Below are 27,611 nucleotides of genomic sequence, written 5' to 3' on the forward strand. Positions count from 1 at the left end.
AAGTTTCTTGTTGAGCAGGGGCGTGTTGCCATGTTGTCCTCTCCCTCAGAACATGGAAGGAATTTCTAAAGGACTGCCAGTTTGTTCTCAGGCAGTGTCTGGAGAGGAACATGGTAAAGGCAAGCTGGGAAGGACTGTGCTCCTCCAGCACACCCCAGGACATCCAGCTCGACCCCCAGGGGAGAGAGATCTGCCCTTTACCTAGTTCCTGAGCAAAGGGTCAGTGGCTGTGGGGAGAGGAGCTTGCTTCAGGCTGTTTAAACAGTGTTCAGATCTCCGTTCAGCCTAACTCCAGGAGAAATCCAGCTGTGAGGGAGGGGGCAATGAGCTTTTCTCTGCCCTTCATCCCCTTCTTGTCTATTTTCATGCCTACTCACCTCTGTTTATTTTACCCATTCCCTTGCTGTTGCCTCAGCTCCTCATCTCTCTCCCCCTCCTCTCAGTCTAACTGCAAGTTGGAGCTGTCTCAAGATTTGCCATCTGTCATGCTCAGTGGTACCCACTCTCAGTGGTGGGGAGGAGGAGTAATGATATTTGATGTCTTTCTTACAGCCTCAACTCTCCGGTGTCATGTCAAAGTCATTATTCTTTTTATTTTCTGAAGCGACGATGAAATTGATGCCTCTTCAGGTAACTGCAAAGCCATCTGTGGTCTCACAGGAGGCATTTTGGTGTGAAGTGTCTCTGTCGCAGCTTCAGAAAAATGCTGTGAGTGTGACCAACTGCTTCCTAAAAGCTCCAAATAGCCAAACGAATCTAGAAAACGATAAACACAGCCCCCTCTTTTGTTTAATATTCTTGTGCTTTTGAAGCCGGTGCCATGATGTCCAGGGTGCAGGCTCAGGACTTCTGACCAGCAGGAGCTGGCTGTGTTGCGCTCACTTCAGCATGAATGCGACTCTTCTCTTTGCTCTCCGTTGTGCCTCGCCAGCTCAGGCTCCAGACCTTTTAGCTCAACTCTTGCTATCCTACAGGGAATAGCATAGCATGCTGCTGACCTTAGCTAGGACTTCTGGTATTTCTACAGTGAAAACAATGCTTATCTAACAGGAAAAAAACACTGAACTCTTCCTGAAGCAGCCCATCTGGATAAAAGTTTGCATTCCTGCCTTCTGATGCTAGCACATAAATGACACTGCTTGCTGCAGCTACCCATGAGCTGAGATCAAGGCTGCCTCTGCAGACAAGCATTTCAGCACTGGGCAAACTAGCTTTCCAGGAAGAGAATTAAACCAGTGTATTTTTGGTGCAGTTAGACAGCCAAAGACGTTCTGAACAGAAACGCATGCAGTTTTTAGAGCTGGCAAGCTGTGCGTCCTAGTTCAGGATGCAGCCAGCGAATGCTCAGCTATAGTGTCAGAGGAGGAGAGGCTGTCATTGCATGGAATTAGATGGGAGCAGTTGCATGTGGGCTGTGCATGGGGAATATCAAGACTTTGAAGACTAAGCAGGATGTCTGGTTCTGTATGATGTGATGAGTTGTATTAAAATCTTGTTGCACATTTTTGTAAACTCGGACTCGGTTGATAAAACAGATTTAGGATGCCACAGCATAAGTGTTAGCAAATTTTAAAGTAATTTTACCCAAACATCCCACACCAAATTTACCCAGAATTATCTTTCAGTATTTTTTTTAAAGTTATGTAGTAAGGGCCTGAAAAAACAGAGGGCACGTTTACATTGATTTGGCTCTGCAATGTTCACAGTGCAAGAGAGACAATGCGAATGTGAGAACTGACTCAAGCTGCGATATCCTAAAAGAAGATAGATAAGACGTGCCAGGACCTTCCCTCCTTTCCATGTATTAGCTTCTGTGTAAGAAATATGTAGGTTTGCAGGTTGTTTGGATCAGCAGAGCAGAATGTTGACAGGACGGTGATTCTTGCTCCTGGGAGCCGTGTCCGGGAAGATGCATGTGCCAGACGAGGCCCACTAGATGGCAGCCTGGGCAGCAGAAACCCGGGGTCTGTTTATACCAGCAGATCATCACCCTGTGACCGTGCCACCTGTCCTCTGCAGGTGAAGGTGGCACCTGCTGGGGCCCGGACAGCTCGGATAGGGATGTGCCGGCGCCCACTTGCGCCGCAGGGTCCCCCAGGTGAGGCAAGCTGAGAAGCAAGGAAATGCCCCAGTGAAGCCAGGCAGGCTGGGGTGTTTTTGAGGTGTGCAGGAGAGCTGCATCCCTGAAAATGCAGAGTCTGGAGCGGGGCGTGCAATGAAAGAGGCCCAGGAAGCAGCAAAAAAAAATGCTTCGTGCTGATTAGTGGCTAAACTGCTGTCAGCCTGCAGTGCACTGAATGCACACGAGCACAGGAGGGTGCTGCTCCTTCTCTGCCTTGCATAAAGCAGTGTCTCTGGTCTCTGCTCCTCGGGGCCATTGGCCTACCAGCTCCAGCAGGGCATATCTTTGTTCATCCTGGGACAAAGACGTAGGTGAGGCTAGCCACAGATGGGTGCATCTTTGTAGAGTAAAGTCACATTCCCATGAAAACAGGTTACGCTTTCAGGTTTGCCATCAGTCTACTGGGTAAGCACCCACCCAGCAGGTCCGTCAGCCTGCAGAACGGTGTCCTAAGGACTTACTGCCAGCACAGGTGAGGGTGCGGGTAATTTTACTGTTATCTCTCACTAGCTAAAGGCATAAATCAGAGGGCTGATGGTGTGAAGGCCAGTTGTCCTTGTGCTCAGTTGTTCAAGGACAACCCTGAACATGGCACACAATTTGCCAATTCATCCAAATGAAGGATCCTAGACACTAATTTCTACTAGAAACAGCCCTATGGGAATTACTCGGCATTTTTTAATTGAGTATCATTTGTCTCTAATTAGCAGTAGGATAGCTGATAGCGAGGGTACAAGGAAGGGGAAGGAAGTGGCAGAGAAGTGGCCTGAGGACACAGAGCAAATCAGAGACCTGCTCTCCTTGCTTACAAGTCTGAGGTGCCCTTTGTGCAGAATGAGCTCCCCTTGAGGGGAAGGTTTGCTTTTTTTTTTAATTTTTTTTTTTAAATAGAAGTCAAAAGTCAACTTTGTGGTAGAGTTGGAGGGCTGCAAGAGAACAAGAGAAGGAGAAGAATTGTCGACAGTGTAGGGGACTTTTAACAGGAGGAGCAGATATTTAAGTTTGCTGCTGAACACACTGGTGCAGTTTGAGCCCCATGCAGAACGACTCAAGAGACACCAGCTCACCCACCTGCACCTGGTCCCAGATCTTGCTTACACTGTACAGAAGGAATTAATCAATAGGTCTGGTTTCCTACTAAAAAGTAAAAGCCCACAGAAAAAAAAAAAAAAAGGCTTGGCTTCTCTGATATCGTTCAATCTGCAGCTCCCCAAAGTGCTACCAAGCAGGCAATCTGTAAGCAACTGCACAGGGTTCCCTTCTCGTCCCTGCAGCAAGTGAGAGAACGTGTACAGCCAGGTGTGTGCTCAGAGTGGGAGGATGTGGCTGGCAGGACCAGGTCTCTGTCCATAATGGGATGTAAATGTTATTCTTCAGGGCAGTTTCTAACCCCTTTTCCCTGCTCAGTCATGTAGTTCTAATTCAGTGAGAAAATACAGGAGCCATTTTTCAGAAGCTGAATTTACCCAGAGCCCTCAGCTGAGCAGTTTTCCTGACTCAGGGGTCTCTCCCTCCTCTAACCGTTGCGTCACAGGTAAGAAATTGTAACTGCACTATTACAGAAGTATGGGGGCTCATTTCTCCAGCCGAAGCAGTGCGTAGGAGATCATTTGGACTGGCACCCTCCCAAGCATAATGTATTGAAATGTCATTCTGCTCCGGGGTGAAGCTTGCATTCCTCCCAGTTTGTCCTCTCCTTTGGCTTGCGGCATCTGTGCATCATGCCCTCATCTCTTGGCATGCAGGTGCCTGAAAGTGTAGAGGAAAGTGCACTTGTTAATGCTGGGAATCTGAAAATAGTCTTTTAAACCCTAAAGGTCTTTTTTTTGCTTAGGTCCTACTGCTTTGTTCTTGTCTTTGTGCAAATACCCACCTGTGGAATGGGCCCCCAGAGGCAAGGGGGCTGCCTTCCTTGGGGCAGCACGATGAATGTTCAAGGCTGCTGAGAGGACTCCAGCTGCTCAGAGTCGCTCTTCACCAGGTCATTTTTAGTGCTCCTCATAGGGATCTAACAGCATAACGTTAAGCACTTGGAAGTTAGGATTTAAGGTTTTAACGATAAACCTTGCATGTGGATTTTGACCATTCCCTTACTCTGGCATTTGCTTTTTATTTCTGGCATGTTGCCAAGGGTACCTGAAGACAAGGGAACATGAATTTGACTCAAATTCAGCGTGCCACAGAGCTGCTCAGTTCTGTGATGGTGCTTCTGCCTCTGAAACCAGCTCTGGTTACAGCAGACCCCGTTGGCGTCGCTCTGGTGGGGCTGTCCGCACAGCCGTGCTTTCAGATCGGTCTGAGGCGAAGCCATTGGGGTGCGCTCAGCCAGCAGGGAGAACATTTCAGGGCTGAGTTCTTATCTGGGTTGCTAAATACCGTGTTTCTAAAAGCTAGGTGTCACATGGAGGCTGTTAAATAACGAATGCCAGGATGCACAGCAAAGTGTTGACACACAACAAGCACCTACTTCTCTGCCTAGCAGCAGGTGCAGTGGGACAGAGCTTACCTAAATTTGCTCTGCTACTTTTTTATAGTCAGCAACAGGCATTTTTGGTTTTGCTTTCTTTCATTATATAGCTTCTGATAAGACTTTGTTTTCCTAAGGGAAACAGGAAGGAGCATTACTGAAAACTTCTGAAGAGAGTTAGAAAACAACCTACCTTGAACTGTGATCGTGTACGTCGCAATGCAACGTGGGCAAGGTGGCACCGCTGGGAGCCCAACTTGCTCTCCCTGTTTCTCTCCCTGGCTGTGCGGGGCAGCTGGAGCAGAAGTGGTTCTGGCTCCTGTGGGTTGCCCATCCCTCGCCCCACAGATCCACCAGGCAGAACTGATGAACGACTCCAAGCTGCCCGTAAGTGGGCTGGAGCTTGTGGCAAACATAGGGGAACTGAGCACCAGCATAAATGTCTCCCTCTGCATAAATACTCAGTATTCAGCATGCAGGTAAATGTAAAAATGCTTTTTGAAGTCAAAAGGCATTCTCGGTGTTCATGAAGATAATCACGCATCTGGGTACTTTTTAGGCAGGGAGCTAAGGGAAAAAAATACAGCTTAATATTGCACAACAGGGGTTTTTGGTTTGCTGGTCTCAATTCCAGTTTTATTTTGTTTTTCCTTAAAGCCATGTGCTAGCAATAAGATTTATGCTAAGCCTCTTCTTTGGAGTCTCTTATTGTCAACTCCTTTTCTCTTTTTTAAGAGGTGAATTTATATACAAATTTAGCCATTTGTAAGCAACCAATATATTCAGTAAAATTTCTCTCCATGGTACATTTATGCTGGAAATCAGAAATGAGAAACTCAGCAGTGCCAGAGTCCTTAGAATGCTGTCCCTGTTTGATTTCCTTCTAGCCTGAATTTTCTTAGCAGTTACATTTGGTTTTCAGTTATACAGTGTACTGGCTGATGAATATTTAACAAGTTTTACATACATTTCTTGGTTTTGCTTGTACAGGCTTTGCTTGTACAGAGAGATTTTTTACAGTGCCCTTCTTGGTGCCCTCTATTCCTTTTTTTTATTGTTTCTAGGTTGTTCTGAGAGACAAGTGACAGTGCGAGATAGGAAGAGAATGATTACATTTTGCAAGGAAATTGTACAGAGTAGAAAATCAATAGTTAGATGTTCCCTGGGACTGCCTAAAACTTCTTTGAAGAATAATTAGCTTTCAAGAGAGCTCTGGTAGCTGGAATTCCTCCCCGGCTCTGTATGGATAAGATAAATTTAGCCTGGGATAAGCAGTGTGCTTTGAGGGCTCTTCGCTGATCCGGGGAAGTGCTCTGTGTGGTGGGGACGAAGGAACGAGCTAGGAGAGCTGTGGAAGAAGGCCCGCCTGGCCGAGTACGTCCAGAACCAAGCAAGGAGCAGTGACAGGAAGCAGGGAAATGGAGCAGAGCAAGAAGTGATTTGATGGCATTGTGACGGAGCAGAGATGGGTGACTCCACAGATGGAAACGGTCTGGCTGATGAAGCACCACCAGTCAGCTCAGGGGCCGGGTTTAAGCCAGATGCCTGACTCGGGGATCAGCAAAACCTTCCTGGAGTTTGAAGTTGGAGGAGAGGCTGGAATGCAGCACAGGGCTTCTGTCGAACCCCCCTCCTGTGTGCTAACCCCATCATGTGTTTGAGTGTTTTCAATATGCTGCTTCCTCCACGGATATTGCCACAGGTAATCCTACAGCCAGGAGGTGAAGTGCAGGGTTTAATAGCTTTGTTGGTTGGAGCTGAGCTGGATAGAGCTGATCTATGAGTGAGATTAGTCCAGCTCTCCACAGCTGTCAGTACTCTGTCTTGCAAAACCATAAAATACCCTTAAAATGCACAGAAAGCTGCTGCAAGAGGTATTGCTAGCAGTTTGTGGTAGACTAAGTGACATCTGATAAATTCATTAACTCCCTAGATGAAAGGACTCACAAGGCTTAAAAATTTGCTGGAGGCATAATGCTACTGATACTAAGATAAGGGAGACTTGAGAAAGACGTAATAAAACTAGATAATAAAGCAATAGCAACAGAATTCATCGTGGTGGAGATGATCGCAGGGTAACAAGGAATGACTTCTGCTTTTTAGCTGTCCGTGGGGATCGATGTTTAATATTTATTGGTATTTGCATTCATAAAGTCATAAGTGCTGTACGAAGATGTGCATTGTCTTTGTTCTGCTTGGTTTGGGGGGCTTCCTTGATGTGTCTATGGTTAGGAACTAGAGGAATATCCAAGCACACGTGTAACATTAGCCATGTGACTCATCCTCTCTGCAGCCACGGATGTCTCTCGCTCTTGCCATTAAGAGCGTGCTAAAGTGGTCTGTTGGAGCAGAGCCCGGCACTACGAGGTGCGCATTCGAGCTCATTGGTACAGAAGTGGTGCTAACAAGCAGGTCTGGAGTTACAGGCCTGTCAGCTTAGCTTCAGTTCCTGGAAAAATACTTGAACAAATAACCAAACTGTTTGCGAGCACCTGGAAGAAAACAACAGGATGAGTAACAGGCAGTGTAGATTTGTTGGTTTTTTTTGAGATGCAAGAGGTTCAGAGCAATCTAATTTCCCCCCTAACTAGGGCAACATGCTGACATTACTTTGTCTTTGGGAGCTGTTTCATATGCACTCTTTTAAGGGTGGCACAGAGGAAAATACCTGGGACCAAAGCTGGTGGCAAACTGACAGAAGGAGGTCTTTGAGGGAGGTTCTGTCAGGGCTGTTCTATGTGCACGTCTTGCATTTCTGTATGTGATCTGGCTGATAAGAAGAGAGGGCTGCAATTTCAGTTTGCAGCTGACACAATGTTGGAAGAGGCTGTGAGCACATGGGATGGGATTAGAATTCAGTATGCTCTTAGCAAGCTAGAGAGGTGGCTGAAAAACAAGACCAGCTTGCCGTTCAGGTGGGACAGTGCACAGTCCCTCTGCTGAATATAAATTTATGTATTGCAACACTTAATTTGGGTTATTATATAGTCCTAACAGGTTGGAGAACAACGGCTACGTGCGTCGTTGATTTATCAATCAGGATGAAAGATTTTGATGGCTTAAAGCTGACTGTGAATAAACAATGCCATGTTGTTGAAGAAAGGGCACACACCAAATGTGCGAGCAGCACTGTCACCACTGGGACAAGCACAGGAAGGAACACGGTAGGAGAGTGCACAAAACAACCAGTAAGCCCCAAGACCTAACCTGAATCTCACTTGTTAATTAGCACGTTAACTAAAAGCTGTTGGCGTCATCTCACTTTGCCTCAGCCCCTGAATTTTGCTCATTTCAGAGGCTGATGGAGGAAAGTAATGCAGAGTAGGCTTCTTCCAGCTCTCCAAAGCGTAGAAGATGGCAGCCTCATAACTGCAGACAAGCTGATGACTAGACAGAGATTTTCAGCATCTAATGGTCCATTGAATGCTGTTAGTGTTGTGAGCATTTGGGCTCTTCTTTCATCTACACTCCTTCATAGTCTGCTTAATGTTTTGCATCATTTTTTTCTCCTGTAGTTAATTTCTGGATTCGCAAGCTTCCTTTTTATTTTTACTCAAAGGTAATTTCTTCCTTACAGCTGTCTGCACATAACAGCTCCATTAAATGTGCAAGTAGGAAACTGGCTATGTGATGTTTCACTTACATGGGATTCTGTAATCATTTTTATTGTGTTCTCTTTGAAAGCCCTGCTCCTGTTACCTGCAGGAGCTGGGAATTCTCTTTATCTAGTCATTTACTTATTTTTAAGAAAATAGATATTTAAATCTACCAGGACATTTTAAGTCAGCTTCTTCTTGCTTCATCCCTTTACTTATTTATCATAGAGCACTTCTTAGTCTTTCAACTAAGAAAACGCATTCCTGCATTCAAAAACGGGAGTACCACAAATAGGGAAGAACAAAGATAATTGACTTTTTGCTCAGCTTCTGCACTCCTGTTATGGACAAATTCCCGCGAAGAGAGTTCCCCCAAGTTCTCCTCTTTAGGAGAGCTGATTAATGGAGGGAATAACCCGCATCTGATGCTCCTGACCTGAATTTCCTGGCACCAAACTCAGCCAGGCTTTTGAAAGGTTCGGGTCTGTATCTAAGCCATGAGTGAGAAGTTTAACTACTGTGAGATGGTGGCTCAGCAGAGTTACCCAAAGTTCATCTGGGGGACAAACACAAATGGCTCCCAGGACACTGCATTAGGACTCCAGCCACCTCAGCTTTGTTTCTGTCCCTATGTCAAACTCCATGAGGTTTCTGTCAGTGTAACCTGCTGCCTGGACAGGGGGTCAGGTTCTTGCATGGGCTGCGAAGGAAGCAAAGGAGTCAGAGACCTCTGGTGCTGACACAAAGCCTGCTTGATGCTGGCTGCGTGGCCCTGGGCATGACAGGTTTGCTGTTATTCCAATCCTCCTCATTGAATTACTCTTTCTATGTTGCTGAGTTATCAGTATCTGCTTCTCTTTGGATACACTTGTGTGGTGAGAAGCCTGAAGCTCCAGTGGAAAATGGTATTTCAGGCCTTGGCTTGGGCCTGATTTGACCCGTGACACTGTGCACTGCAAAGTGCATCCATGTGGTACAACAGAAAGGTGCTTTTCTTCCTCTTCCTTCCAAAAATGTAAAAATAAAATTATGCAACCCAAGAAGACATACTTCTTGCAGTTGTGTTTTTCTGTGTTTCTCAGAACTCATACAGCAGTGTTGCCTGTAGTTGTTTTTGCTATTTTTTTTCCCCTAGGAAATGCCAAAATAAATCAGACATGTTACAGCCAACTAATCCTGTGACTGCACATCTCAGCATTCCTGTGTTCTGGAACATGGTATCCGGTCCTTGGACAGACGCTGCCTGTGGCATTCACTGCTACAGTGATGTGTCCGCATCTATAAATGGCACAACCTCTCCTGTCCCGAGGTCACTGGGGACAGGTTTTTGGGTGGGATAAAGTCCCCCCTTGAGCTCAACAAGGGGGAGGGATGGTCTGCACACAGCTCTTCCTTTGGGGGCTTTTTGTTGGGTTTTGTTGTTGTTTTCCCCTTGCAGTCATCAATTTGAAGATGCTCTCAGCTTATTTCAAAGCCAGTTTTAAGTCTTTTAAATTAGCCTTTAAACTGATAACCCAACAGGATGTTTTTACATGCTTTTAGCACTATCCAGAGAGATGAAAGCAAAACTTAAGGCAATCTTTTTCTCTGCCTAAAATCAAGCTGAACAATAAGGATTGTAAGAGGGGCCTGTGGCTCCAGAGAGCATATGCTATGTTCTATGTTACAATAACAAAAATATAGCATAAATGACCTGGTATGAAATAGCAAATACAACTGCTCTGGGACAAAACCCAGCAAAGGTGCTGTGGCACCACCAGCCTCACCCAGGGCAGCTCTGTGGGACTGGTGCTGTCCCACCCTGCCACCAGCACCCTGCCCAGCTCTCTGTGTCTGGCTGCTTTGTGTATTTCACGTATCCTTCGGCATCTACTTAATGAACTCTCAAAGCAGGTGCTGCTGCTAAGCGATTGCATTAAGGAAAGACTGTGTGTGAAGTGCAGGATCCAACTATGTGTCATCTGCAAAGCTTGAGGAGTGTTGGCCCACCTCCAGCATAGGTGAGAAGTGTCCCGTGTGTGGTGCAAGTGGTGCCTCGGAGCACAGCACCTCTGCGATTCACTTGTGCACACAGGGCAAGTCCCGCATGCCCCGAGACCTGTCACCTCCACGTCGTGTGTGCGGGGAATCTGGCACAACCAGCACACACTGGTGCATGGTGGGGTTTTCAGGCATTGGGGAATCCAGGTCCTGGCACCAGGCTTCAGCCCTTGCTGTTTTGTGGCAGAAGGCAGTGGGCAACAGAGATGCAAACAATGCTAACCAGCACCTTGATCATGGCAAGTGCATAAGAGGGTTCAGTAAATGTTTATATTGATTAAACTATTAATAAAGAAGAGCAGATCCCTTTATACTTATCGTTATTACATTGCTTTCCCACCCTCTCCTCCCTCTTTCTCCTCCCCTGAATGTTTTTTCTAGAATACAGTAAACACATGTAGGGGATGAAATGTTCGCATCTCAGGGACCCTGGCTGCCTGGAAATCCTCCCAGGTATTGGCTGTGGAGACATGTAGTACCTGCACGTTGGGCTCTGGCTTCAGTGCAGCTATTTATGTGGCTAACCTCTGCTCTGGAGAGGGCAATCTCCAGAAAAGTGCTTGAAAAAAAAAATTGACAGGTATTGCAAGTAAGAGAATGGCAATGCTGAGGAGTATTTATCCCAAGGGGATGCTGTCTTAGTGTTTTTTTGACAGGCATACAGACATCCAGGAAGGAAGAACATCAATCAGATTCTTTATTAACATATTTTTGAATGGTGAAAACATGCATTCATGTAACCAGGATCCCTCTGATTCTCCATCATCGCTAACATTTCGGTATAATTTTATAGTGTTGCCCAGACAAAAGTTATACTTTTGTCCAATTCTGTGCTTTCTTAAAAAGGTTAAAAATTATGGAAGCTTTGCAATGGAGGTCGAGGAGAAAAGGCAGGTCTTATGTGATCAGTTATTTCCATCCTGCGTTGTAGGACAGAGGGCTTGGTGCTTAAGGAAAGGATTGTTCTCTTCGAATAGATTTTAATTACTTTTTTATTTTGAAATGGTGAAAGTGATCTATTGAGGAATACTTGCTGCAGTGTTTTTTTTTTCTGAAAACGTTCTTGGAGTACTTGAAAACTTGGAACACTTGCAGGGGTTTCTGAAAACCTTTACTTTTAACGGCAATAATTTAGGGATGGGATGGGGGGAGGTTTTCCCAAAAGGTGTTGGTAAAATCTTTTGGTTAGGCTTTAGGTTTTTAGGCTTTAAGATCAAGTTACTTTTTTGTTATACATTGGTGATGAAATACTCAGGTCTGTTTAAGGAATTCAAATCCCTCGTTCCCACTCAAATTAAAAGCAATGAGGTGTTCAGATCCCTTAGTCAGCTTCAGGAATCTTAGTCTATAACTTCAGTGTTGGTTCAATACAGATAATTTGTGTTAAACACATGTTTAAGTGCAGCTACGATATAATTTATCTCATAGTGGTATTTCCTCAGTCAATTTTATGCTTGCACGCAGTAGTTCTCGGTATCCTAATGGACTGGGAAGCTTTATAAAGAAAGGTAGGCCATCCTCAGGTCCTTGGGCAAGCAAAACCTCCAGTGAAATCCTGGGGAGCTTTGTTCGTGTAGCATCTCTAGGGGCAGACTGTGAATGCTGCTGTGCACACAAGTAGGTGTTGGCCTTTGAGTGAAGGTCACTATGGGGGGAAAGCAGTACCGTGTAGCAGCCCACCCAAGTTCCCTGCAGTAGACTGGGGGAGAAAATGCTGGTTATCAGCTGCAATTGCACAGGGTTATGTGCGCAGGATGGGATGATGCAGTGAGGGAGCTGAGAGCTCTGTCTCAACACTGGGTTCTGGCCAAAGGAAACCTTTCCGGGAATATTCTGCAGAATATATGGCACTCGTGTTATTCATATAATGGGCCACTTGCCAAATGCATAAACACTAAAACCGCAAGGTTTTCATTCAGGAACTTTCTGCTTTAGCATGTTCTCTCTCAGTGCTTTGATGTTCTGGAATGAAAATACTTGTTTTCAATCTGGCTGGATACCAAGCTGATTTAGTGTCTTATAGAAGCCGTTGTGAAAGCTTTCTTTTTTCTCTCTGGACACAGCTCCTGGGTGGGTGGCATCTCTTACCATCAGTTGGACAGTTCTGAGTTGTGGCTTCAGATAATGAAAACCAAGCCCTAGCATTTCTCTTCTCAGCAGCATTTTTCCTTTATTTCCTTTCACTTCACATGTTTTTTCTTTCTCTGCATGTATCCCAGTGCGTACAGAACAGTGTTGTACTGTACACCCCAAATCTTAAATTGTCTTCCTTACAGATTAGACTTGCAGGTGAGTTAGAGATCTGTCTCACAGTTCAGGAGTTGCCTTCTGTCTTCATCTGCAGAGTTTTTCATTGTCCTGTGATTGAAGTCCCTGCTTATATTCTCCCCTGCCAGGAGTTTGTCACCTGTGATCCCAGCCGTGCTCCTTCCTGCAGCGTCTTCTCGCGGTGCCGTTACAAAATCAACATGTGTTGCTCCGTGGGTTTCCTTCCCTGCTGAAAGACGTTGGGAGAGCTGTAGCTGTTCAGTGCCGTTCAGTCATTTCATCTGGCTTCACTCAGGCTAGGCCATTGCCTGCTCTCCCTCCCTCACCATGCCTGCACTGTATCACTGCCCCTACAGCTGCCTCTGCTGAACGTCTTGCAGCGCGGGGAATGGATTTTAGCTCCGTGTAACGTTCAACACAGCATCTACAGCAAGCTACATAGCTTGATCCAAACTCAGAGAGATCAAAGTAAAGGTGCTACAGAGAACTAGGCACTTGATGGGAGAGGTTCAGATGGAGAGCCAGGGGCTCTTCCCCCTTTTGCAGGAAAAGGTCAGACCAACCAGCTGGCATACCTGGGGATCCTTCTCACACAGTAGCTTGCTTTTTTTTTTCCCTTCCTCTGTCCTAAAGCCTGGATTAATAACTCGGGTGAATCACAGCTGGCTCTGGGTGCTTTGTCTAAAGCAGGGACATGCAAGAGTGCACTATTTCAGTTGTTCTCCTAGGTGTGTGCCAGACTACCTGTAGCTCGAGCCATCAGAGCAGCAGAGAGAAGACAGGAATGGGGGCAGGATGATCCAGCAATGCATCAGCTCGCTTTGCACTTCAAAAGCAACTACCGTGAATCTTAAATCCCAGCAAGATGCCAGAGGGCGCCTAACACTCTGCCTCTGATAATTTGGCTTGGCGTAACTCCCCACGTGGCTGGCTGCGTGCGGCTGTGCCCCAGGCTGGACTCCTCGGGGCGAGGTCAGTGTGGAAAGGGAAGGAAAGGAAGCGTCCTACAGGTGTCAGCGCTGGAGGTGCAGGAGCTGCTCCGGGCTGTGCTCCTGGCCCCCCAGCCCTCTGTGTCCCTGTGCCCTGTCCCAGCAGCGCTAAGAGCTGGCCTTGCGGGAGATGCTGGCTGGCTGTCAGGTGTATGTAAGTGAGCCATGAGCATGCTGCCTCACCTCTCAGTTTTTGGGCTTCAGGGGCACAAGAAGCTGCAGAGCTCTCTTCTTCAGGGAAGTCAGGACACAGTTCAGTGGGCAGAAGAGGACAGCGACACAGAGGGCTGCAAACAGAAAAGTGATGCTGTTTCAACCACTAACCCAGCAGCAAAAGGAAACATTAAACTGTTCAAAAAACAACATCTGGAAAGCATCTTCAGCCCCGATGGGCTTTGGATTACCAAAGCAAACAAAAAAATGGCTGGGGGTCAGGAGCAGGGCGATGTCCAGAGTAAAGATAGAGGATTTGGGAAGCTAGGTGGTGGTTTTCTTGGTTCTTTGCCCCATCTATTTTTGTGACATGCTCCATATCTACTGCATATCACCTGGAAAAGGAGAAGATGCCCACTTGCTTTCCCATTTCATGAAGGAGAGCTTGTCTGCCTGCTCTTCCAGCTTTTTGTCATCACTCTTTGCTAAGAAAGGAAAGAGCACCGGGATGCTGTGGCTGGAGACATCTCCTCGAGGCCAGAGTGTGCCTTAAGAATCGAGGCTCTTACAAGCCTGAAGAACACTTCAGAACAGTGACAAGTCTTGCCAAGGAGATTTAGCATTCAAGGAACTATCATTTATAATACAAACAAATTTATGATGCGACTAATCTGCTTATTTACATGACATTCATTTGTAGTTAAAGTCACACTTTAATTAGCTGGTTATTTCAAATTGGGAAATCCTCCTTCCAGTGAACAGCTAGCCCTGGTAACACACCTCTCTCAGTGAGTGCTAAGGCAGAAGTATCTTCTGTGTGAACAGCTAACCATTTGATAAATCCCAGTGCTGCCAGCTACTGAATTGTGTTTTGTTGATAGGAACTGCGTGTTTCTATTTTTTTCATCCCCAGAGGAAGGAGCTCAGGTGGTTCCCAGGACAGGGAGGGCTTTGCAGTGCTGATCCTGCACATAGGGGCTCTCTACTACCCAGGTAGTTTTATTACAAGCCCAGTCTGGAGAGCAAGAGTTTTCCAGAAAGCTAGCTAACAATTTTGGTTGGATTCAGGTTTTAAGCTGTCAATCACCAACCCCTGTGAGGCTCGGGACGTAGAAAAAGGACTTTGCTTTCAAAGATATTGAACACTTAGAGACACTCAACATGTTTTTAAAACTGTTTTTTAGGAAAAGAAAAAAAAAACCACTTATTTGGTAAATCCCTTTAATGACATTTCCCCCTTCATCTAGACATTGCTGGAGAAATGCAGTGTACCCAATTGTACTCGACTTCTACAAGTGCTTCCTACCTGGACTCTTGAAAACCCTTTTCCATGTATAAGAGGTTTTTCTCTCGGGTAACCTGCATGTGTCTGGTTCCTCTTCTTCCCAAATCAAGATTGACGGCTTCTTCATCAGCCCGTACATGCCTGCCAAATTAACAGGGTATGAGCTAAGTTTACTCATACAGCTCATTCTTGAATTACGTCACGACATTCCTCTGAAGACATAACGGGTGCAGATGAAATATAGCACTTTTAATTACTCCAATTAAAAACTTGAATATAACAAGCTCTGTAGCAGCCATCCATGCCAGGGATTAGGAAGGCCATCTTTTGCAAGACTTATTAGAAACAGAGCTAATAGAGCTGGTCGAGAGACAGCTATTCCTTCCCACCCACTGAAATTTGTTGTTATGTGTTCCATTGGAATTCAGAATCTTTATTTTTTTACTAGTTATTTGAAGTTATTTTTATGAAAGCTTTGGAAATGTTTGTCAGTTGTACAAAGAGGCCGTACAGAGTAAGTAGGAAAAAGCCCTATTGTATGAACAACCTAATGCACTTCAAAAAGCTTAGCAACATGCAGTGATGTCAGATCATTTGTACAAGGTCAAATCAATTTTATGACCAGCCAAACATTAGCAAATTTTTTTTCTTAGAATCAAAGCAAGGACTTTCCAAGAAATACTCGAGGAAAAATCAAGTGGCATTTATTAGAAACCGTCACTCGCTGAGACTTGTTCTCTTTAAGAGAAAATAAGGCACTTATTCCCTTCTTAATGGTAAGCTCTTGCATCTGAATATCATCCAGGGACAAATTCAGGTTTAAAGTTTTTCTACCTCATTGGGCAAAGGAATCAGAACTGGGGCCTGCTTGTCTGTGCTATAGAGAACTGAGGGGTGACTTTTATCAGTTTGCTTACCTAGCCTCAAAATAGAGTTCCAAAGGGCTGACCCATTAAAAATATCTACCTAAGGGACCATATTTCCTTTAAACCCATCTGCTTGAAATTGTCTCCAGACAGTGCACGTTAGGGAAAGGGTGATTGCTGGTTAGAGAGTTGAGAAAAGAGTGACCTGTCTTGTCTTGCCTTAGGGAAAGAGAGAGCTGGAATGAGGTTTTGAGGGACAATATTGCCTTGGTGTCCTAGGGAGAGCCCAAGGAAATCTCTGGATCATTTTTTGTGGCCAAGAATTGGCCTTCTCTGTGAATGTGTGCTGAGAGCTGTGCAGGCATCTGAAAGCTGGAGCAAACCATGTGCTCAGCTCCTGTTATCTGTCCGTTCATGCCGTAATGCTGGCCCTGAGAAAAAGTGACTTAGTCTCAACATCTTTGATACACATCTACCCCAGACTGAACTGTCTATCCTGCTTTTCAACTCATTACATCATTTTCATATATCAGATGTTTATCATATCTCACTTAATTGTGCCCGATGCATAAAGCTTGGTGCCAGCTGTATTTCAGCTGTGCCTGGGCTGACTGCCTTCCATGGGCAACCCTCTGGGAGCGGGCAGAAAGACACCTCCTGGCCCTGGTACTTTGCCCCTCTGCTTCTCAGAAAAGTGCAGTGAGACTTAATCTCATTTTACCTGTTGCCATGTTTTAGCTGCAGAGTCAATTGCATTGCCTTGTTTTGCATCAGACTGTGTGACTCCACAGGATTGACACAGACAGACATGACCTGTGCCCTGGAGCTGGGAGCATGAATAGAAGATCTGCTAGAGGTGTCTAAAGAGAGGTGCAGAGAGCAAATGGGTGAAGGAAGCATTCCTCTTGACACCTCCTTTTCCAGTACCTAAACATTTGGGGACTTTGGGGTCATGTTCTTTAAAAGGATGTCATTTATTCTCATCTTTCTGCCTGCATTTTTATTTTCTGGACCTTTTATAAACAACATTAAAACTTGCTGTTCTTGAAGGAATAGGGAAGAAGGGAATGGTCCCTCCCTTTACGGGCTGTGACCTGGTAAATCAGTCACCACTGCGTGCATGGTTATGGGAACTGCCTAGGAATTTTCCATCAGTGTGTTTACTCATTGGAAAATGTGGTCTCCATAAATTGAAAGCAGGATGGAAATTCGAATTTCTGATGAGGACTAAAAGCTTGCCTGATTCTGTGCGAATCTTGGGCAGCAAGAAAAGAGAGAAAATGCATTTTTAATATATGCAAATATCAAACCACAAAGGTAGCCAGAAGGAAGGAGGGGAAGACACATGACCCGAAAGGAGCTTTAGCTTTACATAATGACATCTCAATTAATTTCACGATGACTGCTTAAAATGGGAGTGGGGAAAACGAGCATCTAGTGGTGGACAGGCACTTGCCCTTTTACAGTAAAAGGACAGTTCAAGTACCAAATGGGTTTGGGGGCACTAGAAAAATTTAAAAAATAAATTCTGGATGTTTTTTGGTTGGTTAGTTTGGGGTGGGGTTTTTTTTGCACAATTCCAAGGCCTAAATGGACTTGCACAATGCATATGTTGAGTTTCCACCTTTTAGGACATGGCAAAATAAAATTTAAACAACACTGAGATACACGGGGAAAAGCCTCACGTTCCAGTTGCACACAGGCACCGGTCAGACTTAGACATAAATGTGGGTTTTGGCTACTGGCAATAGCTCTCTGATGACAAGCTTTTTTCCAGGAGGAAATATTTTCAATAAAGAAAAATAATTTATTATCTATCCGTCTATTGTTTTAGAAAGTTAACTCCATCTAGTCTGGAGTTAGAAATGAGTGCTACCCAGTGTAGCTATCCGGTAAGGTCATTTCACGTCCCGAAGAGCAGCCAAGACTTCAGACAGCTGAGAGGTTTCAAACTGTTTGACCAAACCAAGGCGGAGAATACCTCTGGGTAATAAAGGCAGTCCCAGAAACTATGGCAAAAGGCCCAAGAACAGAAAGAAGGCTCTGGTTATGGATAATTTCTTCATAACAAATCAACTGACTAACTATAACAAAGCAGCAAGTCTAAGAGGTTTTCACCACATGCATTTATAATTCAATCAACCTGAAAAACAGGTTGATTGAAGCCTCTGGTGGCAGACCACTGCCCGGTCTAAACTGGTGCAATTCTTTTGCAAATGTTACTAAGTCAACCTCCTCAGGGTGCAATTCGCCTCTGTGCTGGGATCTGCACAGCTTCGGTAGCACAGACTCTACCTGTCAGACGTTTCCTCCCAGGGGAGGAATTCTGGATTTTGCTGGCACAATTCAGTGCCACCAGCAAAGCTGCTGGGGCTCAGCTGGGCCCGCCAAGTCCTCCGTGCTGCAGCAAGGAGGGCTCCGAAGGATTTTGTTCCTGCCCAGCTTTTCTTACTGAAAATGTCACAGCAATTCTTCTGTGTTACCTGGGAGCTTGCAGCATAGTAAGTACTGGGAAAACAGTTTATCAGTCTGATAGAGAATTTCAAGAGAGTAGATTTAAAATAATCTACTCAGGAGATCTCTGATAAAATAGGTAGTTTATTTGTGTGTATTAGGGAAGCATTTAATTATCACATACAGAAGTATTCAATTTTTATTTATGTTCAGTCTTACTGCATAATTTAAACTAAGTCTCTAAGTGTATGTCATAGAACTGCTCAGAAGGTTTCTACCTTTAAGCATTGTAACATGGGAAAACAGAATTCCAGATAACATTTTTCACTTGGTTCCCTTTCCCTAACAAAACCCTACTCTGGAAATCTTTTCTGAAGGCTTGGAATGACAAAAAAATACAGATCCACGCCCTTAATACTCTTTCTGAAAAACTGTGTTATCTCTAAGGGGAAATAAAACTGTACAATTCTTTGAGCTCTAATCCTGGTGTTTTACCAAAATATTTTTCTAGTCGGAAGCTGTCCAACTCTGGTTAATGAAAACCAATGCTCGGTTTCTAAACTGGTGCAAAGTTGAGCCCTACTTTGGGACAGTTTTACATTGGCATAAAGATTATGTTACATCTCGGAATAGTTCCAGTTACTTACAGGACCAGAGGTTAGTTTAGCATCATGCACAAGCGGTGAATAAATAGCCTCCCAGGCAAGTTTGTTTTTATTTTACCTTGCATCTCTAATCCTACCACTGCAAATGCATGAAAATGTGTTGTTTGTTTGTTTCAAGAACTATGTTTCATAAATATAGACATCTTTCACTTGATTTCTGGAAATATTCTTCGGCCTTGTATAACTTAATGATTGATGAAGCTTGGAAATTAAGCCCTCGCCTGGGGTTTGTTGTAAAATAAACTTCTATGATGGGAGCACAATTCATGAGCTAGGCGGGGGCAGAATGAGGAGGGTGCTGCTTTAGGATGCTACAGGAGGCTTCTGGTAGAATTGGAAGCCAGTATAACAAGAGCATCCAACTACCTGAGTTTCGTTTGGTTGTTTTTTTTTGTTGAAATAATGTACTTATTGCTGCCATCTGCAAACGTAAGATTTGGAAGAAAGATTAAAAAAAAAAAAAGGCAGTGGCAGCCTGTGGCTCTTTTACCTCATTCTCTTTCCATAGTATACTGGTGGTGAACATGGCAACATGCTCTCAAAGATAACCCACTTTTAATAAATAGCAGACCAATATACATTTTTAATTATTGCTTAAAGATCTTGGCTTGCAAACAGGAATCCTCCATCCAGCAAGAAAGAGAGAAACAAAGCGCTGACGTGCACAGTGGGGCTTACAGGTACCTGCTGCGTTTTACAACAAGCCGAACTCGTTCACAGCTCAGCTCCTGCTTTCCCTGCCCGCGTGTTTCCGCATGGCTGGCGCCTGTTTTGTCCTTCTGAAATCTTGATGGAGTTCCCTGGCGTATAAAATACAGGTCGGAGCAGCTGACCAGCCTGAGCCCTGCCGGCATTAGAGGCTGTGGTCATGTGGAGCCCTGAGGACTCGGCACAGGGTCTCAGGTGCTGGCCCCTTCCAGCACGCGGCCTCGCTCCGGCAGCAGCAGGCAAGTGTCAGCAGCAGCGATGTGGTGTGGGGACGGAGGTTGCAAGCCTGCATTGGGCTCTGCCCACTGGCGATGAGCGAAGGATGGGGACGGAGGAGGAGAAGTGTTGCTGCAGTGTTTCTGGCTTGTGCAACTCTTTAATCATGTTTTTTTATGTGTACGTCCAGGGTGCTTGGCAGAGAAGTTGTCTGTTGAAACAAGAGAATTACAAAAGCACTTCAGGGAAGAGAAAACCGACCTCCCATAAAATGGCCATAGGTGGTGATGTATAGCTTCTTTTTGGAGGAAGAAAATGCAGCCAGTATAGATGATGCATAGATTCATGTTACAGCTCTTATTCTCCCTTTCATCCTAAAATAAATAGCTCCTCCCGAGCTATAGTTTCAGAATGAGATCTGATTTCTCTGAGTAGCTGCATGGTCCTGATTGCTGCTGTATCAAAGTGCTTCTCTAGTTCTAATAAATCCCCAGGAGATAGGAAGGCAATACAGTTGCAAAACAGTTTTTCAAAGACTTCTAGCTAACCCACATTAAAGGCACAAAAACATAGCTACAAATATCAATCATTTGACTCATAACTCCAAACCTAGTCATTTGCAGCATGGAAAGTGGCCTGATTTATACAAGGTGGCCCGCCGTTGTTGTAGCTGAGTGAAGTTAAATAATGCAGTACTCTTTAAAATTGCATGAGTGTATGATTTCATTTGTCTTATTCATTCATAATTCCTATTGCCTGGTAGTTCAGTGCCGTCAATGATTATCACATCTCTTCGATCTGTCTCTGGAGCCAGAATGGCAGGTTGTTGTGGCTCTCCCTTGCTTGCACCACGCTCTAAGCCATGCTGTTGCAAAAGAAAACTAAACTTTCCCTCCGTTGAGTTTAGGAACGACTGTATGGCCTAGCCCTTTGTCTTGAGGTAAGCGTAGCATGGCTAAGTGAGTGAGGAAGGGTTATCTTCATATAAAACCATCTGATCTACTGCACTGCTATCCTTATGAAGTGAAAGGATTTGCACAGTGCTTCCACCACACAAAGGAGCGGTTGAAATGTCTGTCTCCCGTTCAGGCACACGGTGGGCTCTCACTTTCATCTTCTCTCAATCACAAGAGTGCCTCTGTGGGCTAAGTTGCATGGCTAATCAAAGCAGGTGGGTGCTGAGGGAGAGGTGCACGGCAAATGGAGGTACCAGGAGAGCATCTATCACTGCGATCTACTGCAGAACAGAACTGCAAGAACAGCTTGTCCTTTAGAAGAGGCAGAGACTGTCCAAGAGACCATGGGGCTGCTAAAAGCCTTGGTACTTCAGTGCTCTGCATAGTTCTACCAGGGTCTCAGTACACGGCTTTGAGCAAGCGACTGCAGCTGTAGCCAGGCCTCCTTGTTCAGGATTAGCTGTACTTGCCACCGCTGGTGCTGCTGCCTGCAGATCTATTTAAGGAACAGATTGCATGAGTGTCCCCAAGGTACAGAGGGAAGTAATCAGCTCGATTAACTGAACCTGCCCATTTAAACTGATTAAATGGTCCAGGTGATCTTGCCTGGACTGACTGAGGAAGAGGTCTTAACAGCCTCTGCCAGTAGCGTTGTGGGGATGAGAACAGACGGTTGAGAATGCCAGCCCAGGATGTCCCATCAGTCCGGCTGTCCGCAGGGAGCTTTCTCCAGGCCCCCTGGAGTTCTCAGACTGAAGCTCTGAGAACAAGCACTGCCTGCTGACCTGAAACACCCCGGTGAAGTGCAGGGTGAGAAAGAGTCTTTCAGGTATGGGACCTAAGATTATTTAGGAATCAGTGTTACTAATTTGCATGTTTTTTCTCTTCTTGTGAAAAAAGTATTGACTTCCCTATTTAACAGATAAGAACAGAGGGAACCTGGTAAAGTACCAAGGACCCTGATAGTGGTCATGTTATAGCTGAGACTCAGGTACAAGAAATGAAATTCTGGCCCTATGAAAGTCAGCAGGACTCTTGCAAGCAACTTCAGCAAAGCAGGGATCTGAACAAGCAGAGGAAGATTGTACTGTGCAGCATCAGAAGTCACCTCTTTTGAGACCTTCCAGAGGAATGGAAGAAAAACGAGAAAAGGGAAAGTAGATGGCACAGCTAGGAAGAGCAATGGTTGGCAGCACAAGATGAAATACTGCAAGGAGTGGGAGAAGAATGGGGAGAAATGTGACAGGACAGTGGGAAACCAACTTTGAGTGCTCCCTGAAGTACGGACAGCGAGAAGGGAAGTCCCCCAAATGCTCTGCCATGACGGCTGCTCTGTGCTTCGGTGGCCATCCACAGACCTGCAGATGCTATAAAGGCAGGCAGAGCTCAGCCTGGAGCACAGAAAGACTTGAGGGAGGTTAAAGTCACCACAAGGAGGAGATTGTAACCTCAAGATAGCAGAAGTGGTTTGGGAGCAGCTGAAGAAAAACATAGTTCAAATAATCTCTAAAACACAAGTAGGCTGAGGCTAGATTGAAACAGCAGTTTCTCCACTCTGTCTTGTTCCAGCACTGTAGCGTGGGGAGCTGAACTCTGTGCAGGCTGGCAGGGCAGGGACACTTGACAGTTTTTTGAGGCTTGCACTTCTTGGCAAAGCCCAAGGCAGTCACTCTTCGGGCAGGGAGCAGTACATATTAATTTCGCTTAGCCCCATGCCTGTTGTGCTTGTGCGTGTGATTAGCTGAACGCCAACGTGCTGCAGCAATTAATTAGATGAGCACTCCGGTTGTCTGAACTCTTCTCGCGTTGGTCTGCTGGGCCTTGCCCATCTCCACATCTTTTCCTCCTTGTCCTGCCCCACCCTCGCCGCAGCCAGCCCTGAAAGCCGTGAAGCAATTGCCAGCATTTCCAGGCAACATGCCCAAAGAGCAACACGGCGCAGCAATTTCTCAAGCAGCTTGATCCCAGAGCACTTGGATGCCAGGCCAAGAGCTCTCGCAATGTCTGATAGTACACGGCCAGCTCCCGAAGGTGAGCAATTAAGACTTGTTCTTTCCCCCTTTCCCCCCTATCTCTTTGGCCTCCTGGTCGCAGAAAATTTAAACATCTGATCTAAAGGCACCACAAGCTAAAAAGCTGTAAGAACAAAAGACTTATTATGAACAAAATTAGGCTATTGCAAACAATATATTATGAATTTGGAAGAGGGCTGGCTTGCATTTCTCTGTATCCTTGTGTTCTCTTTACACCTAACAGCACCTTAATCATTTGTACTGCGACCTCAAAATAAAGGTCTTAGCCTACCTGGAAATTTAGATCTGTGGGTCTGCACCAGGATAACAAATATGTGATTTCAGTTGTAATAAGCCTTTTAATTCCAGAAGGAACTGTGGCTAGGGGGTTCTCTTTTCGTTGTATCACTTTGGGAGTGACGCATTTTGCATTTCAGAAGCTGTGCTTATATCAAACAAGTGTCTTTATTTACACAGCAGAGTTATAGCACTAAAGACTTCCCAGGGGTACCAGCTATATAAAAACAAACAAAAAATACACAATCAAATATGAACATTCCTTTCTTTGGAAACCAAAAGTTGCATACACATGAAGTGTGTAAGAGAAATCTTTAAAAGGAAGAAGTTGTATGATTGCTCTGCCATGTCTTGTCCCCACAATGCAAACTCTCTTCTTTCCTGGTCCAGACCCTGCTGACCAAACTGCACGTTGCATGTGGGGACCTGCCACTGTCGTCTTTTGATTTGGTTTGGTTTTAATTGTTTTACTACCAGTCAGCTGCTGGCAGGTGTTCACATTCACCCAGCCCATGCCAAAATAGTACAGCAAACCTTACAGAATAAATACCAGCACTCGCTTGAAATCATTAACACGGAAAAGTAAGAAAAGTCTGAAGTTTTGTTTGTTTGTTGTTCCTTAAATTCCTGGCACGGTGCTTTGATGTGCTATGCAATTGGGTCAGCACATGGGAAATACGTTTTAATACATCCACGTCTATGATGTGAACATGGTGCAGGAGATCCTAAGTGGAAAACAAAACCTCACGGATCCTACAACAGAGATCCCTGTCAAAAAAAAAAAAAAAAAAAAAGACTTGGAAACTTGGAAGAGCCTTTATTTAACCAATACCATGATCAAAGTAACCTAAAGAAAAAAAGATATCGCTGGGCCGGATCCTCCTGTAGTTAAAACAGTATAGGCCCCTGGAGCTGTACTGGTTGAGAAAGTCTCCCTTACTGGTTTGCAGAGCAGGGCAGTGCTGGTGCTCAGCCCCGTGAGCTGTCAGGCCTTGTCCACGCAGGCAAGTTTTACCAGTACAGTTTTACAGGATCCGACCACAGGCACTTCTGGTCTGCTGGGTGCGTCTGAGGAGGGAAGCAGCGTGAGGCAGCCTGTGCCGCTGGGTCACCGACAGCTGCAGGTGGCAGCCGGCACTGGCTGGGGTTCCCTACCGTGTCTCTGGGGGGTGCCTGCAGCAGGGGCGGCTCCTGGTGTGTGCTCTGCCTTCCAGCACGGCCTTCCTGCGCAGGGCCTGGGAGCACAGAGAGAACTTTCAGCGCCGGGCGGCAACGCGAGGGGTCTCGCTATTCCTCACCGTGAGAGACGGATGCTCTCAGACTTCAGCGTGGTGTTAGCGGGCAGACAAACTGCCTTGGGAAGACCTCAAGGGGAGCCTCAGAAACCACCGAGCAAAGAGCAAGGAGCAGAGAAATAGGTAAGCTGGAGAAGGAAGGAGGCGGAATGGGGAAGCAGCGAGGGAGCTTCACTGCTCGGACATGCCTTGACTAGGTTTATGGAGGAGGAGAGGGCTGGCCTCTTCCCTTGTAACCCCGCAGCCCTGTGAGCAGTGAGGTTACAGCCCGGCCAGCGAAGGCTGAATTTTCTGTCACTCCCAAGTGGCTTCGAGGACAGAGGCTCCCAGATAGCAGAGCTAATTGAGCGGGGGCAGGAACCAGCCTGCCCACCCGCACTCTTCATCCCGCACCTAGAAAGAACAGGGGATGTTCCCCAGCAGGAGTGCTTACACATGTCCCCCCGGCGGCTCTGCAGTTGCTCTCAGTCCCGTAGCCCCACAGAAAAGGCAGCAGCAATGGGGTTCAGGATGTCCCAGCCTGCCAGCCAAAGCTCGGGCCTGGCTCTTATGAATCCCACAGCAGGCAAGGAGCCAAGAGGAACCTCAGGTTTTCTTTAATGCAGAAGAAGTTAAAAATCAGACACAGGTCACTGTCCAAGTCTCTGCTCCCCTTTTCTCATCCCTGTGTTTTCTCCCCATGGTAAGTCCAGCCCTCTGTGCCTTGGTGGGGCCTTCTCCCCCTGTTCCTTGGCCTACCTTGCCTTCCTCCAGGGACTGGGGTCTACTGGGGCCTTTCACAGCCACCAGAGTAGGCTCTTTCCCCTGGAAAAAGCAAAATTTTTGTTTGCACAAGAAAAAGCAACGCAGTTAGAGTATATAGCCCATTTCCTAAAGCATTCTTGCCTCCCTTATTTGCTGGTGAATTGCAATGACCTCACAATCTTGCGCATTTTGATATATACTGTAGGCGCAATCTGCAAGTTTGCCCTCAGAATTACCTTTCAGGGACAAGTGGCTTTCTATGAAGGTTTTCATTGTCTTCTGATACTCATCATCAGTCATGTGGAGCTGTGCTACCTCCATGCTCGAAGAGCACTCTTCTTTCGTAGTTGTCCCCTCCTCTCGAGGACGCCAGTGCGCAGCAGACACCCTAAAACCTGCTTTATCCAGGTTCCTGGCAAATGTCCTCCCAATGGAGCTGTTGGACACGAGAATCACAATTGCTCTCCCTTTTACGTCAATGTTCTTCTCCACAATGCCGAAGGACAAGAAGATAATGCAGCAGGTCAAAAACGCGATGGAAACGAATGCAAAGGCATAAAGGAGGCAGGAAAGGGTCATTGCAAGAAACAAGTCTATGGCCAGCAAGACCAAGTGCTGGAAGAGGAAAATCATCATTAGAAGGATTAGCCTCCTCCTCACACGCAGGCGAGCTGAGAAATCTGCGAGGAGTCACCGCATGCAACCACGCTGTTATAAAGCCGGGCAGCGTTGCGAAACGTGCGGAGGCAAGGCAGAACCCCCCAGGGAGGATGAATCATTGTCTTGGATATAGCAACAACGGAGATTTCCAAACCGCACACGCTTTCAGGAGAGAGCAGCACTCTGTTTGTCTTGGCTTTGCTGCGCACTTGGATGCTCTACCAGGCTGAAATTTAAGGATTCGTTTCGTAAGGGCATTTTCCCATGTGCCTTCTTTAGGGCCAGTGGTGTGCATAGGGATTTCTTACAGCACTGTGTGCAAGGCTTTGGGAAGCCACGGAGTGGAAATAATCCCCATGTATCTGCTTGGCACTCTACAACTCTTTTAAATTAACCACTCTCACTACTGCTGTAAAGCAGTCTCAGGATGCCTGGGAAAGGACCCAGTTGGACACAGAGCTGGAAACTCTGCCCCATGGCACCGCTCGTGCTTTGCTGGGAGTGGTGTGCTTCCTGGCTGTAGGGACAGCGCCAGCCCAAGGGGACTTGGTTCACGTCAGGGACAAGAGAAACGAGCTGGGTGCCCGAGAAGGAGCTTCTTCAACTGAGGACAGGGATTTCAGGCTGGGTACTGCTACCGCTCTTGCTGGCAGAGTGGGCAGCAGAGCAGTGCCACGGAGGGGGGTGCATTTGTCACTGAGTGGGGAAATGCCCCTGGTGCACGGCACAGCGGGGCTCTGTGCTGCAGCTGTAGCCCCTGCAGGATCAGAGGAGCCCAGCAGACTTAGCAACAAGAGTGGCAAAGGCAAATCCTGCAGCAACAAGGCTCAGCTAGCCCCTAACAGCGGGCCAGGAGGAAAGCTCCTGCACAAGCTTGTTGCTTCCCGACTGCCAGCTCTTACTGCTTTCTCCAAAGGAGCCAGCAAGGTTGGAAGCAAGACCCTTCCCTTCCTGCTCAGGGTGGAGGTTGCTGCTAATCAGCTACAACCCTGCCGGAAACTGCTCTTGAAATAGCATCTCCTTTCTTATTTTTATTCCCCCTTTTTATGTTTAAAGTGATCGATGTACGGGGTATCCCCAAGAAGGTTTAGCGCTGCCAGCTGTGTTGTGGTGCAGGTGGTGCTGTGTTTATTCCCCACTTGAACTGGAAAGGCACCGGGCGCGTGGGACAGGCTGTCAGCACGACCCACACGCGTTTTACAGGTACTTCTTGTTTCCCACCGTGCAAGCATGCAGCTCCCATCTCACGGCTTGGTAGCACCACGTTATTGCAGCGATCTGGCTCCAGGTGCTTTGGGAACAGAGTTGCTGCGAGCTGCACCCCAAAACCATGCTGCACACCCCACCCAGTGCGCACACAAACACACAGGGCTTTATTTCATGCAGACAACTGAGGCAAACACCCGGTTCATAATCAGAGAGAGGCAGCGGGGTGCACTGGGGGGGCTCATCTTACTCACCCGGTGCTTTTAAAAATCTTCCAACCCTCCTTGCCAGAAGGCCAGGCAGCCAAGGAACGTGCCTGATGGTGCAGACAGCTCCTTGCCTCAGCTGGGAGGGCGCTGGGCACATGGGGGCACCGCAGGAGGCTTCCAGGAGGCAGCCTGCGCCTCACCTCTCCTCCGGGCTTGGCCACAACGAGCCTGCCGAAAAAAAAGGGGGAAAAACATTATGTCTGCTAGATTTACTATTAAAAGCCTCAAAGCTCCCCTTTAGTATTGAAGCCTTGAAAAAGAAAACTGAGAGCACTTGGCATTTTATTTAAAAAAAAAAAAAAAGAATTTTTTAAAAGTGTGTTTTGTTTGGTTGGGTTTGTGT

General features: G+C 46.3%; 3 protein-coding genes across 14 annotated transcripts in view; 2 read left to right on the forward strand and 1 right to left on the reverse strand.

The window, feature by feature from the left end:
* Positions 1 to 5,932, forward strand: part of LOC308192230 (uncharacterized protein) — a 62,543-nt gene extending 56,611 nt beyond the window's left edge. Inside the window, exon 4 of the mRNA XM_080585586.1 lies at positions 5,654 to 5,932. Coding sequence (XP_080441712.1) covers positions 5,654 to 5,787 — 134 coding nt within the window. The 3' untranslated portion in view covers positions 5,788 to 5,932. The remainder of the gene's footprint in view (positions 1 to 5,653) is intronic.
* LOC308192228 (uncharacterized protein) lies at positions 1,554 to 27,547 on the reverse strand. Of its 11 annotated transcripts, none has more exons than XM_080585584.1 (5): positions 25,370 to 27,547; positions 19,590 to 20,040; positions 14,942 to 15,061; positions 13,666 to 13,769; positions 1,554 to 3,871 (listed from the first exon to the last, which is right to left on the reverse strand). In XM_080585584.1, exons 2-5 carry the CDS (start codon positions 19,757 to 19,759, stop codon positions 3,771 to 3,773), a joined length of 495 nt encoding a protein of 164 aa, XP_080441710.1. In that variant the 5' UTR covers positions 19,760 to 20,040; positions 25,370 to 27,547; the 3' UTR covers positions 1,554 to 3,770. The 11 variants fall into 11 exon arrangements, 8 of the variants coding, with proteins under 8 accessions (XP_080441710.1, XP_080441705.1, XP_080441711.1 ...); XM_080585585.1 differs by lacking the exon at positions 1,554 to 3,871 and adding an exon at positions 6,064 to 7,081 and having other exon boundaries at positions 25,370 to 27,546; XM_080585582.1 differs by lacking the exon at positions 1,554 to 3,871 and adding an exon at positions 10,905 to 12,722.
* Positions 20,048 to 27,611, forward strand: part of PAK5 (p21 (RAC1) activated kinase 5) — a 124,024-nt gene continuing 116,460 nt past the window's right edge. For both annotated transcript variants that reach the window (XM_080585540.1, XM_080585542.1), the window contains exon 1: positions 20,048 to 22,816. The gene's annotated coding sequence lies outside the window, so the exon portion shown is untranslated. The remainder of the gene's footprint in view (positions 22,817 to 27,611) is intronic.

Source organism: Anser brachyrhynchus, assembly GCF_964034855.1.
Source record: "Anser brachyrhynchus genome assembly, chromosome: 3".
In the NCBI taxonomy this organism is placed as follows: Eukaryota; Metazoa; Chordata; class Aves; order Anseriformes; family Anatidae; genus Anser; species Anser brachyrhynchus.

What these genes read in the sequence shown, in the direction of transcription:
- LOC308192228 (XM_080585579.1), bottom strand. Translation starts at nt 25,769, where the DNA reads ATGATGATTTTCCTCTTCCAGCACTTGGTCTTGCTGGCCATAGACTTG. An exon ending in AAGCCACTTGTCCCTGAAAG is followed by an intron (nt 15,062 to 25,369) that starts GTAATTCTGAGG and finishes TTAATTTGGCAG; the next exon opens with GCATGTACGGGCTGATGAAG. An exon ending in AAGGGTTTTCAAGAGTCCAG is followed by an intron (nt 13,770 to 14,941) that starts GTAGGAAGCACT and finishes TTCTGTTTGCAG; the next exon opens with CCCTCTGTGTCGCTGTCCTC.